This window comes from Solea solea, chromosome 11 (genome assembly GCF_958295425.1).
Source record: "Solea solea chromosome 11, fSolSol10.1, whole genome shotgun sequence".
NCBI classification, from domain to species: domain Eukaryota; kingdom Metazoa; phylum Chordata; class Actinopteri; order Pleuronectiformes; family Soleidae; genus Solea; species Solea solea.
The window spans coordinates 2227638-2244883 of record NC_081144.1 but is presented as its reverse complement, the minus strand read 5'-3'; the positions used below and the strand labels follow the sequence as shown (position 1 = coordinate 2244883).

The following is a 17246-nucleotide window of genomic DNA, read 5'->3' as shown; positions in this document are numbered from 1 at the left end:
AAAGCACAATTCTACTGCATGAGAGTCCGACACACACAACGCACATAAAGAGTCACAGACGAGCTGTGGATGTTCAGTGCGACCGACTGTGTGGAATAATCACAGATTAGGTTTTGTTTATTTAAGTAAAAATAAAAAATAAAAGGTTTTGTGTTCTCCCTTTATTTTACGATTCAACACTTTTATCACCCGTGTGTGAAATGTCTAAAGACAGGACGTCTTCTTGTGATGTCTAACGTCTTTTTACACTGACTTTAGTTACTTTTCATTGACAGTAGTTGGTAACACCGTCAAACAATCTCCAAACACAAGTCAATGAATGACGGCGCAAGAGAGAGCTGGGAATATGACATTGTTTTCCTTAAAGTAGTGTATTATGTCTACACGGAAATGTGAGGCCTGTGTTATGAGAATTTCCCACTAGTGTGTGTTTGTTCAAAGTGGCATTAGAAGGTTCACTAATATTATCTTTTTTCTGTATAATTGCACCTGATCCTTTTGTTGTTGACAAGTTGCTGAATATTTGAATGCAAACATATATAGTCAAATTTGCTTTTCTTATGTTAAAATGTCCTTCGGGTACTTAGGGCTTTGTTCAGACTGCCAGAAAACTGTGCACTAAAAATGTAAATAAAGACGAAAGATGATAGTGATGACGCTCATTGATGATGCTTTCAGGGTCTCCCTCTCCCCCTCTTTGTGTTTGTGTGTGTGTGTGTGTGTGTTCATTGTTACAAACTGCTGCTATGCTGTTACTGCTTCTGAGTACATGCCTGTGTGCACGTGCCTCGTCCTCGCTCGTGTCAGTCCACGCTGCCTCGGACCGGTTTGGCACGGAGGGGGAGAAGTCAAAACAGACGGACTTCCCACACATAGAGTCTCGCGGTTTTAATCCGGTTCAACACAACGTTTGATTGACCACAACAGAGTAATTTGATTTTATTCAAAAAATACAGACAAACCTTGTCTCGCGCGCCCTGTGGGAATCTGCGCGAGCTGTTTTGTTTATCCCCCTCCACCAATCAGCGCGAGGCGAAGCTGTGGCGAGGCCACGCCCCCTGTTCCCTGTTTGTTCTCGGAGCTGCTGGAACATTTTGTTAGTGAAGCTCGCGAGTTTCGTCCGAATACCGGGAACCTTTTAGAAGAAAGAAAAAGAGAAAGGAACGACGGCCAGTTTAATAGTCCACAGTTAAAGTAATGAAAGATAAACACGCACCATGCCTACTTTCAACAAAAAAAAAGAAGAAGTTATGGAAATTTGCAACGGGAAGAAGAGGAGAAAGGTAAGCGGGGGTGTGCGAGACTGCAGAAGGAGTGTGGTCGGGAAGATGAGGCGAGCCGCTGGGAAAGTCCTCCGCTCGCTCTTGGTGGAAAACAACAACCACCACACCGAGTCCATGGAGGAAGACGATGATTATTTCTGTGTCAGCTTCCTGCGGAATGGGCGCATGAAGCCCGGCTCGGCGGTGTCCCCCCGGTACAACCTGCTCCGGGAGGTCGGCCGGGGAAGCTACGGGGTGGTGTACGAGGCTGTATCCCGAAAAACGGGAGCCACAGTGGCGGTGAAGAGACTCCAGTGCGACGCACCAGAGAACGTGGAGCTGGCTCTGTCCGAGTTCTGGGCCCTAACGAGCCTGGAGAACCGACACCAGAACGTGGTGCAGCTGGAGGAGTGTGTCCTGCAGAGAAGTGGTCTGGCCCAGAAGATGAGTCACGGCAACAAGAGGTCCAAGCAGTACCTGCGTCTGGTGGAGACGTCACTCAAAGGTACATAAACACACACACTTTCACCTGTTAGCAGCAGCAATAACAGTCATCAAGTAACACACACACACACATTAGAACACAACATTCACAGGCACATTATTAGACACCTAATGTGTTTATTTGTAATGTGTTTATCAAAGGATGCACCATCTAGTTTTCTGGGGGTCCTCAAACACAAAGCATGAACGTTTCCAAACATTTAAGGACACAAACAATATAAAAACAAACAAGACAACAATCTATAAGGACAGTCAGCACAATTATGTAAACAGAACAAAGTCTCAAACCACATCAGTGCATTGCAATTGTCATAACACTAATGGCCAACCATAGTAAGCAACGCTAGAAACAAGAGTACAAGTCTAAAGCAAGAACAATCATTTCAGTTAAAGGCAAACAAACAGTGAGTCTTATAAAACATGAATACAGGTAGTTGATTTAAGTGACCTTTGTAAATTATTCCAATCTGATGGAGCCTTGTTGAGTGGCAGGGTGTCACATCCAGTCTGATCCCATCATCTTCAGGTTTCAAGGTGTAGAACGTTAGGAGATGGTCTTCTGCGTACCTAGGTTTAGTTTATTCAGACTGTCATTGTACTACACAACAGCTATTATTCCTGTGGGTGTTTGTTGGTTATTTAAACCAGTCTGGTCATTCTCCTCATGCATCAACAAGTCGTCTAACCTGGTCAACGGCCGAGAGCCCTAGAGGTGTTTGTGTGTGAATAGCCCACTAGATAAGCAGTTTGTGAATTACTCGACCAGTCTGTCTATACCCTACAAACAACACCATATTCAAAGTCAATCTTTTCCTCACTCTGATGCTCACTTTGAACTCCATTTTTGACCATCTTTTATATCTCCGCACTAAACTCTACAAAATAAGACTTGACACAAAGTTTAGAAAGGGATTTTTGCAGCTCGAGTCATCAATCCAAACTTTAGGGTCTCTTGTTTTGAAAGGTCATGTAAACCACTTTGTGAGTCTTTATGAAATCACTAAAATAAATCAAACATTGGCTCAGGTTTATGAAATGAGTTGATTATAAATATCATTCAGTTCATTTTGGTGACTTCTTAAGTGCTTTGGTGCTATGCTGTGTGTGTGGTTACATTATATAATGTAGGAGTTGCATCATCAGCCATAAACTGTAAGATGCTAGAAGATGCTGTGTGTGATGCAAGGCTCCAATTTAGTTTTTAATGGGTTTAATGTGTTTTTTTTATTTATTAATTCTAATTAAGCAGTCAGCCATTGAGTGCTTTTGTTGCCCTCTGTTGTCAGAGACGTTGCCATACGTTTCCTGTACACTGAGAGGGAACACAGTGTAGCCCTGAGCTCATAAAGAACACCGTGTACTACTTGGTAACATGTTAACCCATTGCTTGTTGACTGGAATTTTGATCAGTAAACAATGATATTGCAAGTTCACTTTGGGATATAAAAATACAGCTTGGCCTACTTTTGACTTTATTTGTTATTATGTTGAAATAGGAATAGATAGTGACTGTGTCTTCTGTCCTCAAAATATTCACATTTAGCGTAAGAATGCTAGTGGTAATGTGTTATTTGCCTAAAATAAGCATGTTTATGACTCAATCGGTTTGCAGTGTTTGCTTCTTTTCATTTCTTATAATAGCCTGGCTGTTATGTAAGTGTCACCATTCAGGCTCTTGAAGTAAAATATTAATCTTGAGCTGACGTTGTTTCATCAAGCACTAGTGTTGGTAGGATTTTAGATAAATCGTTTGTGAAGGCTTGTGGATTTCTAAAACTTTTTTCGCCCCTGTTTGGTCCTTTTTATGTTTTGTTTTGGTCCATGTAACCTAGTTTTGAAAGTGTAAAGTCAGCAGTGGCAGTGGTGGCACAACAGCTTGCAGTGATCTTCAGTGGAGGTCGTGTGGGGGGAGCGATGCTGTTGGGACAACTGGAAAACCAGTTTCACTGATGCTGGTGGTGGAAGAGATGTTTTTATCTAACATATCCAATTAGGTAGTGGGATAGGAGGTGATAATAATAAAAATCCCTAGTTATCAAATCGTGAAGCAGATCTAACTTATAAAATACTGTGTGTTTTATATAAGCAATAAGCTTATATATTGGCTGACAACATGCTGTATGTCTCGTAAATAACAATTAGTCTATTAAATGATTACTAAATTAAGTAATCGATTAAGTGATTTGAATGTTTTTCTTTTAAAAAGTAAAACAAACAGTTTTTTCCAGCTTCTCAAATGTAAATATGTTCCGGTTTCTTTGCTCCAAATATCAATCATTGAAACTGAATTGACATTTGACATTATCAAATTTTTCAATATCTTCTGACATTTTATGGACCAAACAATTATAGATTAACCGAGAAGAAAAAAAATGATTAGTTGCAGCCCCAATGTTGGGCTTTGTGGTTTTCTGAAAACGGCATCTTTAGTTTTTCATATGCAGTTTGTACTGAAGTGGTTTCTTGTTGTCGTGTAAGTGAAGTGATTAAAAGGTGAGCTGTGTCTGGATCAGCTGAGGTTTGTTGAGGAGACCCTGAGCTTCAGGTCAGGTTCTTCAGTCTGCAAATGTTAGAGATTTGAAAAGCTCTCGAACACTGTTTGAAGTGGAAGCGAGACAGCCGAGTTTATGAGCTCATGACGCTACTGTAAATGTAAGCACAGATACCGACGACGTTTTCTCTGGAGGAAATGTGACAGTTGCAATTGTTTCACAACAAATCATGTAGTGTTTGGCTGTGAAACCTGATTCTCTGGACTCACTTCCAACTCCCCCCCCATATCCTGCAACATATAATAATGGGCAAAGTGGGAACAAACTGTTTTGTTCTTAGCATAAACCATTCTCTGCTGAAACATCCTCAAATATAAATGGGCTTCTGGTGTCAGCAGTTGGCTCACATTCCAAACTCAGGTAGTCAATTATCAAACAACTTCTGTGAACAGGTGATTAAAATGTGCCTGTGGTTAAATGGGAGTTTTACACTGACATGTGGAATCTCATGTCAAAATTATTAAAAGTGAAAGCCCAGCAGAGCATGTAAGAACAGTGGGTTCAACACACCCTGCGTAAAATGTCAGCTCCAGTGCATCGAACAATGGGCAAAATACCTCATGTCCAGTCTAATGTCTTTTCCATTTAACATGAATCTTTAAATTGATCATTGCCAAAAAATAAACACCATGTTTATGCATTCACTGTTTGAAATGTGTATTTTAATGTTAACTTATACTTTATAAACAAGTCTGTTTCCCAGAATCTTACACAAGTCCATGACTGGACTTGTGTAAGATTCATTGTTCTGTTTAACTATAAAGACTTATAGACCTATTTATATACATGGTAATGTCTGATCAAGTCACTAATCTGGTTCCCGTTTAATCTGCATGCTGCAGGGGAGCGGATCCTGGGTTACCCGGAGGGGCCGTGTTACCTCTGGTTCGTCATGGAGTTCTGTGAGGGTGGAGACCTCAACCAGTACATCTTGTCCCGCCGGCCCGATCCCCAGACTAACTGCAGCTTTATGCGTCAGTTGACGAGTGCCGTAGCGTTTCTGCACAAGAACAACATCGTCCACCGCGACCTGAAGCCAGACAACATTCTCATCTCACAGAAATCTGGTACACCAGTTCTCAAAGTTGCCGACTTTGGCCTCAGTAAAGTTTGTGCCGGTCTAAAGCGCAATATCAGTGAAGAGCACCCGGCAACAGGAGCAGCTGGCAGAGGCAGCAACCAGAACAACATCAACAACATAAACAAGTACTGGTTGTCATCAGCTTGTGGCTCAGACTTCTACATGGCCCCCGAGGTGTGGGAGGGTCACTACACGGCCAAAGCTGATATCTTCGCCCTGGGCATCATCATCTGGGCAATGCTTGAGCGGATCACATTCATCGATGCAGAGTCCAAGCGTGAGCTGCTGGGCACCTACATACGGCAGGGCACAGAGATTGTACCTGTTGGTGAGGCTCTGTTGGAGAACCCTAAGATGGTTCTTCACATCCCTCAGAGAGCCAGAAGCTCCATGTCTGAGGACGTGAAGAAACTGCTCCAGGACATGCTCGCGGTCAACCCTCAGGACAGACCAGACGCCTTCCAGCTGGAGGTGCGGATGGACCAGGTCACGTGTGCAGCGTGACGGCCACCACCTTTTCCAACTTCTCTTTATTTTTTTGTAACTCTAACCAGTCAACGAAGGGACCTCTTTGTTTCCCAGGTACGTTCGACTTCCTTTAATACTTTTAAATATTACATTTATCGCAAAATGTCAACATGTGCGTTATACACTTTGCAAACGACAGCTTAAAGAGAAAAGGCTGAACTATAAATGAAATGAAATCACTTGACATGTATTGGCCAATTGCATTGATTTGACCTCTCTTTACTCGGAGAGAGAAGCAGCAGTATCAGTGTAAAAAGCTGCTGTGACACAAAGGCCTCACCTGAACACATGTCAATCCTCTTTACACGTTTAGTACAGTAGGTCAAGACAGGAAACAAGTCGGTCTCTAAAGTGAGGATTTGACTGCGACGCTTGCAGTGATGATGAACATTCAAAATGAAGTTGTGTTTGGTTGTTGGGAATTATAAGACATGTTTCACCATTGGTGGCGTTTTCTGGACAAAATAATAAACTTAAAATAATAATAAATCAATCACGATATTAATGTTTAATTGCGGCAGCAAACAAAGGGACAGTGTGTGAGGATTTTACCAATCATCTACACTATAACTAATGATTTGACACTGCCCTGTTGAGCCGTGAAGTCAAGTTGGCCCACATTTTTGACTTCCTCCTCTGTCTTAGAATCAGGATTAACAGAATGAAAGTGTCTGCTGTGGTGCACTGACGTCAAGACACAGTCCTAAGCCACTGATAACGTTAACGAGATGACTGATGTTAATATAAAGTGCACACGTTGTTCAGGTATCGTCCTTCAGTAATTTAGCAAACATTAAGTGTGATTAAAGCTGAAGGTGAAGGTGACGCTTTATTGGAACACTGATGACCTCGGGGCAAACCACCTGGTTTTAATTAAATACATCACAGAACACAGTTCAGTTTTAGTCGGTTTTACTCATTTAGCCTCACTGAAACTGATTATTTGATCATTAATCATTGCAGCCCTGACAGATTTGACTGCATATTGTGTCACATATCAGTAGGACCCGCCCTCCCCTCGTCCCCAAAACAAACATCCTCACTAATAAGTGACTTTTTGCAGTGGAAGTAAAGTGTCACTGTAGCATTGTCTCAGTTTGCTTTTTAGAGCAGAAACATCTTGTAGCAGATCAATGAGCCCCCAAAGTGTTTGCTCAGCGACCCGAAATGTCTGTCTGTCTTTGTTTGAACTCAAACCAACTTCATTGATGATTGAAGCTATTGTTTGACACTGGGCTGTCCAGTGCTGTGGCCATTCTCCGTTAACCCCCCCACCCTCTGTGACGTCACACCGCTTGGCCTTGTGCGAGTCGGCGAAGTGCTCAGAAGGTGGTGTCGCACGCTTGTGCACCACTGCACATTGGCCTTGTTTTCTCGTGGCCTAATGGGAAACCATGTTATGCAACAGGACCTTGCACTGGTTCATCTGCTGGAGAGAGGGATTAGTGGCTATGGGGGGGGTATAGTAGTTTATATAATAGTTTATGCTGCATGTGTACTTATGTCAGAAGCATGTTAGCTTAGGAGAGAGCTGGTTACGTCATAGTGATGATGCATAGCTCACCCATGAGATTTAACATCTACAGTATGGAAGCTGGTGCAGCGACTTCATGGAAGTAAAGATTTACTCACTGGATACTTTAAAGGCGTCACATTACCACATCATCAATCCCATTTAATCATTGGCAGCATTTCAACCTGATCATTTGTCAGCCCTGTGTTTACCTCATTGCGTGATGCTCCGCCCTCACAGCTGCCTTTTGTTTGGGTTGAAAAGAGATTATCCAGCACTGCCTTAGGAAGGCACTCCCTTTCAGAAGGTTCCCATGCGCTGAAAATAGAACAGTGTTTTGCTAAATTGATCAGAGAAACAAGTCCCATTGTTTTCTATTTTTTAACACACTGCATTTGGCCAGCTTAAATGGAGCATTATCCCTGACCTCCACCATAACCAGTTGATACCTAACCCTATCCATAACCAAATCTTAGCTCTAAACATGACCAGTTCCTCAAATGATGCACATGTCTTATTAGTACCAGGTTTTGGTCTCCATGAGAACCACTGGTCCTGCCAGGGTCAGTGTTTATGCCACAAAAATTCCATAAGAGCTAACGAGTACAAAGCTATATATACATATATATATATAAGCACACACACAGATTGGCTGTGATGTTGACAAAACATCAGCACATTTCTGTGTGTGTGTATCAGTGTTTTGTATGGCATCACCCTCCCCATCTCTCTCATCCATCCTCTCTGCGTCCTCCCTCCCTCCCTAACACCCTCCCTCCCTCTCTGCCTGTGCTGGACAGTGACCGTGCTGCTCGTGATTCAGGGCTTATAAAGAGACTTGCATCAGGAACATTGTGTCCTCTGTGTCTCTGCCTGCCAGCCGCGTGCCACCTCAGTGGAAACCAGGCCAGAGCACTGTAAGCCCTGGCCCTCCCCACATGTACAGTCTCTTTATTTTAGGACACACTGTTGATTCACTGTTGATCAAGCTTTTTGCAAGTTGAGGCATTTTCAGGGTGTTGTCCTTGTACTGCACACATGAACCATAATGAGTACTCGAGCTGCTGGTGCTCAGTTATTTTTGATGGATCAGCTTGTAGAGCTGGTGCCCCATGGGGCAAAAGGGCCCGGGTTTGATTCCAACTGTGGTTCTTTGCTGCGTGGCTTCCCCTCTCCCTCTCCCCCTTTTCACACTTCACTGTCCTATCTAATACAGACAAAAATATATTATTAAAAGAGAAAAAATACTGCTAAATAATTCAAATTCAAATGGCTTTATGACCAAGGGCAATATCCCAATTAAGAGATGCTGAAATGATTTGATTACACAGCATCATTATGAAAAGAGCAAGGGCCAAGTTCTCCATTGTTACGCATGAAGAACCAAACTGGAACTGTGGAGGTGTGATACGTCGGTGTAGGCTCCACATGGACCAACATGGAAATGAACGAATGGCAGAAAATGTCAATCAGACCGTAGCGCAATGAAACACGGCCTCAGGCTTCCGTTGAGCGTATGCAGGTTCAAAAAAATGATCATTAATGTGAGAATACATCTCATGAAACAAAGTACAGTGTGTCTTATCTGACTGCGCCTATACAGTGCCCATTTCAAACAAAGACATTCTCATCTGAGACAACGCTGAAGTCGCTCCTTTAAAGGAAATGGGGGTTGTTTGGAGAGCAGTTATATGCAGGGTACACTATGTCCAGTACGCTGGCTCACTCAGTGGGGGTATTGTTGACGGGCTGAGAAATACCAGAAGAAGGCAATGAGTTTTTAGGAGAGGGAGTGATGAGCATTATTGGTGTTCTTATGTAACTCGGTGGCTGTGAAAGTTTGAAATACGGCCTCGGGGGCAAAAACTGCAAACACAAAGCTCCTGCACAAACAATGGCGGTGATGCCCCCCTTTATGTTCACATACTAAGGATGAGTGAGTAAAATTGAACGTTGGAGTGAAAATACCAAGCAAATTCAGTAATCTGCCACCTTTTTTTTATTATCATGTGTGTTTATAGAAAATATGCCCAATTTATGATGCACCGTCCACCATGGCACTGCACTGTAGGACCACATTGAACTGGAATAACGCTGATCCACATTTTTTTCCACTCCGCTCTCCCCATTCATGGTGCCTGTGTTGAATCTAATGAGTCGTAAGCTCTTCACACTGCATTAATCTCCCCACAGTCTGTGTGCTGTCTATCATTGCCTCACTGCTCAATGACAGAGTCGTATGTTTTTGTCTCTTTTGCTGTTGACTGGATAAAAGTGTGTGAAAGAAACAGACAAGGTACTTGGCTGTAAATAATGCGAAAAAGAGTCAAAAAAAGTCAACATCTGTTGCAGCGGATGGACGTGTGGATTTGCTGTGTCACTGCTGCACGCTCTATCCTGGGACAAAATAAGTGCATAAGAACTCAGGATTACCTGAGGGCAGGAAACGAATGTGAAGTTTGGCCTCAACTATTTTGGTTTGTGGACAAAACCAGACATTTGAGATCATTTCCAAGTTTGGTAAACGCCGATCAACGATCGATAAATCAAGAAAATCAACAGATTCATCATTATGTAGCCCTAGTGTCCATTATTAAATTAAATCCTATTTGTTTAAAAAACTTAAAGAGGTTCTGAGGATAATTCTGATCTTATAACAGTTTCTTTTTAATGTAACAAGACTGGGGTTCTGACAGATCCACACATATCACCTTTTAACTGGAGCTCAGTTTTATTTCAAAGCACAAGAACATTAAACGAATGTCCGCCCAACCTGTGAAGTAGTTTAATCTGGTTAATAAAGTCACCATTATTTTCTGGACATGCTTTGTCACTTTTACATGAAGAGAAACCTTTCTCCACACACCTTTTTTAAAGTGATGAAATGAATGGTTTGGGTGATTGTCGGCAGTGAGGAATGTGCTGTTTGAACGCCGCACACCCACAAAACCACCATGACCTCGTAAAAAAAGCCACTGTTCACTCTGATAATAACAAAGTGCTGCTGCAGTTTTTCAAGCAAGATACTGGTCTCTCTCTCTCTCTGCTGTTTTTACTGAGCCTGTCTGATGTTACGCAACGACAAATGGATGAGTGACGATTGAATGGATTTTGACATTTGTCATGTTTTGTTTTATTCTGCTTATTCATGTAGCAGTGATAATGATGCGTGGCAGCTGTAGTCACAGAGTTCTCAGTCTCAAATAGAGCGAGATTTCGACGTAAGTAATGAATTTGTTAATTACAAACTCACGGGGAAGGACAAGAGTATTTTATACCCACCCCTAGTATACACTATGAATTGATTTGAGCAGTGAGAAGTTTTGGGATGTGGGATGTTTGACAGTCAGTGTGCTCCGTCACAGCTGTGTAAAGGAAGTGGTTGTACCCCTCTGCTCTGCAGGGAGGTCAGAGGTCAAGGTCTTCTAAAGATTAGCACCAATAGAACTGCCATGGGTGTTCAGTGTCAACAGTTTCATGTGAATATGTAGAATATTGAGGCAAGGGACCAGAAGTCTTCTGGATTCCATTTTCAGTTTCACCAGTTTGAGCAGGCCTTGATTGCTCCCAGATAAATGCTCCATGTGGAGAGCATTTCCCAAAAAACAGGCTTTCTCTTTATTAAATGCTAGCTGCATATGAATTCAGATTAGAGATTACTTGCGAGTAAATGCTCAAAGGGAAATGAAAGTTTTCGCCCTTCATGTCGGCCATTTACACAGGAAGATCCCAAAATATAGGCTGTTAATAGATGATTGGTTCTGAGATTGACAGGTCGGGCATTTGAATCCATATTGAAGTAGGACTCTGAACCAATATTCAAAAGAAGCTGTCAACAGAGCTCCTAATGTTTTGTAAAACAAAGACGAGATATCCTTCAGTCTATAGAACATCGGTAAGACTTGAGGAGTCTTGTAATTTGTATCCACTTGAGTTTGAAAGTAAAAACAAAGTCCTCTGTGTAGCTGGCAGTGTGAGCGTCGTAAAGTTGTATAATCTATCCACGTTGGTGTGTGTGTACTCAGGAATGAGAGGCATGTTTGTAAAGCGTGTGCCTCAGGTCAGAAAGTTCACGCTGGTACAACAAGCTGCTCCCGTTAAAAGCTGCAGATGACAAACACAGAAAGTCACAGAGGTAAGTTAGGAAAGCTGAGACCTCGTACAGTTGTAAAATCATCAATACTGGTTGTTTTAAAGAACAGGTTTTTAAATGAAGGAAAACACGGACCATGTTAGAAAGAATGGATCCGTCTTCTTGTCCAAAGCTCAGACTTTAACAACCTCTGTCAACCCCTGAACCAGAAAACAGGGTCAGCTCTTTACTGGACACTTGTATGTATGTATGTATGCATGCATATGGGAGTGGTGGTGATGTAAGCCCTCTCTATTTATGAACACACTTAGCCTATGGTAAGCTGATAGGACAGAAACTGAGCCCTTCCATGTTGTATACACTGAGAAACAGCCAAGGCCTCTGGTCGGAGGTTTAGAGAGCGTTGAGTTTCTTAATGTTTAGAAAACCCCAAACTAAAACAGTGGCTGTTCTGTCCACAAACAGATATTCAAAAGCACAGAATTTTACATCGCGCCTCACTCGGCGTCTCCAGTGTGCGTGCCTCCCACTAAGCCGACCCATTTGTGTCTGTCCCATGTGCTGTGAGGTTATGCAACGCCATGAAGAGACTGAACAAACTGCTGCCAGCACAAGCTGTGGCACGTCGGGCTATTTTTAGAGTCACAGCGCTGAACTGAACCTGAGCACATCTGCACACAGTGAAGTGCACTGAGGTGTCGGGTGGTCCCAGTGTCATTATACTGCAGGCAGTGGAGAAATGCTGTTACGCTATGACTCGGCCACTGACTGCACTCTTTTGTTTTCATTGAATTAAAGGTCTGTGGATGCTGATGTTCAGCCGTGAGACTAGTTATCAGATCTGGTTCTGCAAGTTCATTTCCCAGTATTTATTTTCTACATTAACCAGGGTTCCCACCCATGCTTTTCAAGGCCCTTGGAAGTTTTAGAAAATCGCCCTTAATAGACATGGGTTTAATAATATTTGTTACGACGCCACCTGCTGTTAGGCCTACGCAGAGCAAGCATGGAGTCGTAAGTACCCGCGGTGTTGTGGACACTTTTTCCATGATCCTAAGAATATTCGCAGTAAAAGTGGACGCCATGGGCGAAGCGGCTCTCACAAGTTGCCCTCCTGTCTTAACCTGTGTCAGCACATTCGGTGCTTAATTTTGAGGTAATTGGTCCTGGAAAGTCCTTGAAGAGTCCTTTTAATTTGCTGTCAACCAATGTGTGGAAACCCTGATTTGATGTTTCAAAGAATCCTTATACAAAGACTATAAAACCTGCAATCATATACATATATATCTGTGCCTGTATCTACATAATATGCAGTTAAGCACCAAAAAAGAAGAGGAAGTAAGGACTAAGGAGGCATTAATGCAACAGTAAGGACGCCAACTGCTGTAAAAGAAGAAATACAGAATGAAATGGAATGAACAGTACTGTTTGTTGTCGTTTCCTTGCTGACATGTTCTTATTCTGTCTCTGCAGCTTTGTTTACTACATAGACCTGGACGCCGATGGAAAAAGGGCCTCTAACAACAAACTGAACTGTGGGAAGTGACGGTTGAACTGATCCACCTCTGATCACCGTCACCATGGAGCTCTGTGGAGCTTAAACTGAGGAGAATTTCAGTATCTGTGAGACTTTGTGATGTTTTTTTTTGAGGAGAGACCTGCTCTTACCGGTCACTCTTACTGGCAAAGGTCACACGACTGGATTGTGTCAGTGTCATTGTGACGATGGTGGGAAGAGCAGACGACACTTCACTGCTCCGTACAACCTTGTGCCTTAAAACACGACTCTCAAGTGCGAATGGATGTTATGTGTAACAGTGGAAGCACATGTAATAAGACACCCCGTAATAAGACACCCCGAAAGAGTTTGAAACTGCTTTTCCTAGAGAAACAAGCAGTTGACCAACAGACGCTTTGGTTTTCAGTGATGTCACACTTTTTAAATAATACCCAACCAGTGATGCAATGATGTCAGGTTACAATGTGACTGTGTGGTGACTTTCCACATTTGTTCATGTCAAGAAAATGTTACAAGGACGTTTCACGACACCAGGCAGAGGCAGAATGAATGTGAATCATCTTTATTTAGTGTGGAAGGGGGCACTGAAAGAATCCATGCCTCAGAAGTGTTAAGTGTCACCATACATCAGTCGTATTGTTTCCGTTGAATCCAAAGAGAGTATCTGATGGACAAATCTGTCTGTCATCACTGCAAAGCTTACAATAAACATTTTTCTTTTTTTACTTAAGTTCATACTACATGATTTTTATTCGGATGCCAAAGAGTTTTGCAACTTGTGAGCAATCGCCCCCTAAACTCTGAGATATTTGAAAACGTGACCCACAAAGAGACACCGACACCTTTCCCAGGCATCACAGACACCACTGAACTTTGATCAAGTCTGTGACGCTTCCTGTCACCACGAGCAATCAGGTGTCGACGGCTGGAACTGCTGGAAATAAGAAAACATGGATTCATCAGCGAGAGAAGACAAAGAGGAAACTGACAAATTCACGCATCATTCCCGTATCGCGTCACTTCCCACGTGTTTGTGACCACATGTGTTTTTCGTGTGCGACCTCAACTCACAGGTCACAAGAAAGTATGTCATGTGATGTAGTTTGAACCAAGAAACAACGGTGATGATTTGATGTACTAACAGTTTTGCAATGAATGTTTTTTTTTTTTGATTTCCTTTAAGGGATTGGATGATTGTGGCATATGAGAACGACCTGTAGAAAGAGTTTCTGTTTGTTGTGTTATGAATAACGGGTGTCTCTGTGGGAACAGTGACACCACAGCAGTACTGAGCCGCCTTTGCCTGTATCTTTGCTGAGTATCTCATTCAAGAACACTCACAGGAAATTTGAAGATTTACCAGCTGGAAATAATCCCTGAAAGCAGTCACGGAGAACCCATCCTTACTGTCCCCCTCCCTCCTCCCTGTCTTTACGGAAGCGCTTCATATTCTTTGCAGTGGAACACATTCAAGCAGTGGTCACTGTGGTCAAGTATCACAGAGGCATTGAAGCAACGACCATGAACAAGAACATGAAGCTTAAATGCACAGAATAATAAAAAAAACAAGTGGTAACAGGTTGTGAAGTCACATGAGAATCTTTTGAAGCCGAGAGAATGACTATTTTCCAGCACCATGTTCCTATTGGACACAACAGCTGTCACTCACACTGGCGTCCACTCATGTGCTGCGTCTGTTTTACTTTAAATGGAAAGATAATTTCCAAAATCCACACTTTCTTCTATTGAAGGAGACATGAGACTTGCAATCGAGGGCATTAACTCCTCAGGGAAATGTTTCCCATAGTTCTTGAGTTCTTTTTGCAACCAGGTGAGCCGTCCCCTGGTGGCTTGCTGGCTTTGGGACGAAACTGGAAGACTAAGTCATTGTTTCAGAAGGTAGTCAAAAAAAGAAATGCTAATCCTGGGAACGTATACGCACATACACAAGCTGTGTCTCCATTCAGGGGCCCACTGTCTTTGGAGGACAGAGACGATGAAGGCTGGCGTCCACTGTAGAGGCTGAGACAAACAGAGACGTGGTAGTTTGCGGGGGAGTTTCCCTGTTGTGCACACATCACGAATGCATACGTTCATACTTTTAAAGCCTTTACGTGTATTGCTGCGTACATACTGCAGTATTTCATTTTTGAGAGTATCGCGACAGCCCTACTCCCATGTACATTTTTTCAACTGATGTGAAGCCTGGCACTTCTATTTAAAAGTGTGCATTATTTTTGTCCTTTTAAACCATTCTTCTCTGGAGTGTAATGAATCCTGGGATAGGTCAGACTTAAGGATCCACCAGTTGGAGGAGCCTTTTCGAACTGAGTCGCTTCAAATGCAGCCCTGGAAAGAGGCGGGCCCTGAACTGAGACACAGCTACACATGTATACATACAGTACACACTTGCATATGTATATATATACACAGTATATATAGTGTTCAGTCTCCAGCACAGATGAGGGGAATGACCAAACCTTTAGGTTTCACAGTCTCGTGTAGCATCTGGGTCGTAGTAGTAATAGCAGAACTTGAGGCGTTGAATAGTGTGGTCCTACCTCATCCTCAGCACCGTGACAGTCTCAGTGTAACTTTGTCTTACTTTTACTTGAGTAGGATAGATATTTTTGTTTTTTATTTTATTTTATTTCATTTTTTTTGTACCTCAAAACTCTTCAGACCTGAACCAGCCTCTGACTTACTTGACTCTGTGTGCTTATGCTAACGTAGCTTCATGAGAAACATGCAGGTTCTCCCCCTTTCACACGCAGCACCTGCTGACATTGAAACATTTAAACATTTAAACGTGTGTTTCTTTCACTCTCTTTCGCTCTGTCGCTGACGGTATTACACAGCTGGTCCGACGAACAGCTGCAGCTTCCATTTGGTTGTGACACTGTCGTTGCTGGAGGGTAAATTCAGCGTGTGTCATCGATCTGATGAGCATATATTATTATTATTATATACATGAAGCGGTGCAAGAAAACCATACGTAGCTTCCTTGTAAGTTACCTCTGGCTCCCTTTGCTGATTTTAACAGTGTGGGTTTTTAGTGTGGAATAGTCGGTATATAGGAGCTGCAGTTTTTGAAATCTAACCTCCTATGTCGGTGTACACGTCTCTTTAAGCCTCGATGCTAACATGGCTAAATGACTGTATATCTCCAGAGTCATCACTTGTTGTCCACTCACTGTACTTTTCACTCGTACTTTATTCCACTTGAAAACACTTTTACACTATGCAAACTGTTTCCCTGCAAGCACTGTTTAGAGCCAAGCCCCTCTGCGACAGTTGTGTGATAACCTTTTTTTAGTGTATATTTTCCAGTGTTGAGTTTCTTCTGAAATGTTGTTTTTTCCGCTGCTTTTTTGGATAAGACGCGGACAGCAGCCGGTAGGTGTTTTGGAGAGGCATTAAACAATCATGTTTTGTTGTTGTAAATATGTTTGACAAACTTTTCTTGGAATAAACGATCAAAACTATAACTTTCTCTGTTACTCTGTGTGTGTGTGAGTGTGTTTGTGTCTGAGAGAATCTCGTCCAGGATATTGTTTCCTTACAAAAAGAAAATATGAGGAAAACATTTTTAAATCCAGCCGCAGGCAGTAATCATGTCCTCCTGTGCTTAAGAGAAGGAAGCAGCTGAATCAGCTGGTCAAACTTTAAAGCTACAGTCTGGATGAGAAGTGCAGTACTTCACGTCAAGAATCACCTGTAAGAAAACACGAAACATTATTAAAATCTATGGCTATCGAGTATTTAAAGCGGAGTCACTGTAGAAAAATAGTTCATGGTTGACAGGTTTTTCGACACAGCTATAGAATTACCTATAAAGACCATAAACTCAGAGCTCAGTGGACGTGTGAAAGTCTTCTTCTCTACTCGTTGATTGGCATGAATGCTCCCTCAATAATCAACAGAGTGTACCTTTAAACCACAAGTAGCAAAAACAAGCTGCACACACTTGATTCTGTGGTATTGCAAAAGTACATTTTCAGATTTGAGCTCTAGTTTAATTTAAAACAAGTTTAAAAAAGACACACACAGGTTTACCCAGCTGTTCTTCTTAGGACAGAGCATTTATTTCCATTCATTTGTACAGTCCAAACAAAGCCATCATCCACAACACAGTTAATGCCTAACCCAAATCTTAAACACAATACAAATCTTAGCTCTAAACTTAACCAGGTT

The 17246-nt window shown here is 42.3% G+C and overlaps 1 protein-coding gene across 1 annotated transcript; it reads left to right on the top strand.

Moving 5' to 3' along the window:
• The first annotated feature begins 813 nt into the window (after positions 1-813).
• stk35 (serine/threonine kinase 35) lies at positions 814-16552 on the top strand. Its single transcript, XM_058642784.1, has 3 exons — positions 814-1767; positions 5161-5981; positions 13007-16552. Exons 1-2 carry the CDS (start codon positions 1218-1220, stop codon positions 5901-5903), a joined length of 1293 nt encoding a protein of 430 aa, XP_058498767.1. The 5' UTR covers positions 814-1217; the 3' UTR covers positions 5904-5981; positions 13007-16552.
• Positions 16553-17246: the final 694 nt, after the last annotated feature.

Excerpts from the sequence above, each read along its gene's own strand:
- stk35 (XM_058642784.1), top strand. The coding sequence starts at position 1,218 with ATGCCTACTTTCAACAAAAAAAAAGAAGAAGTTATGGAAATTTGCAAC. Across the intron at positions 1,768-5,160 it reads GGTGGAGACGTCACTCAAAG|GGGAGCGGATCCTGGGTTAC; the intron begins GTACATAAACAC and ends TGCATGCTGCAG.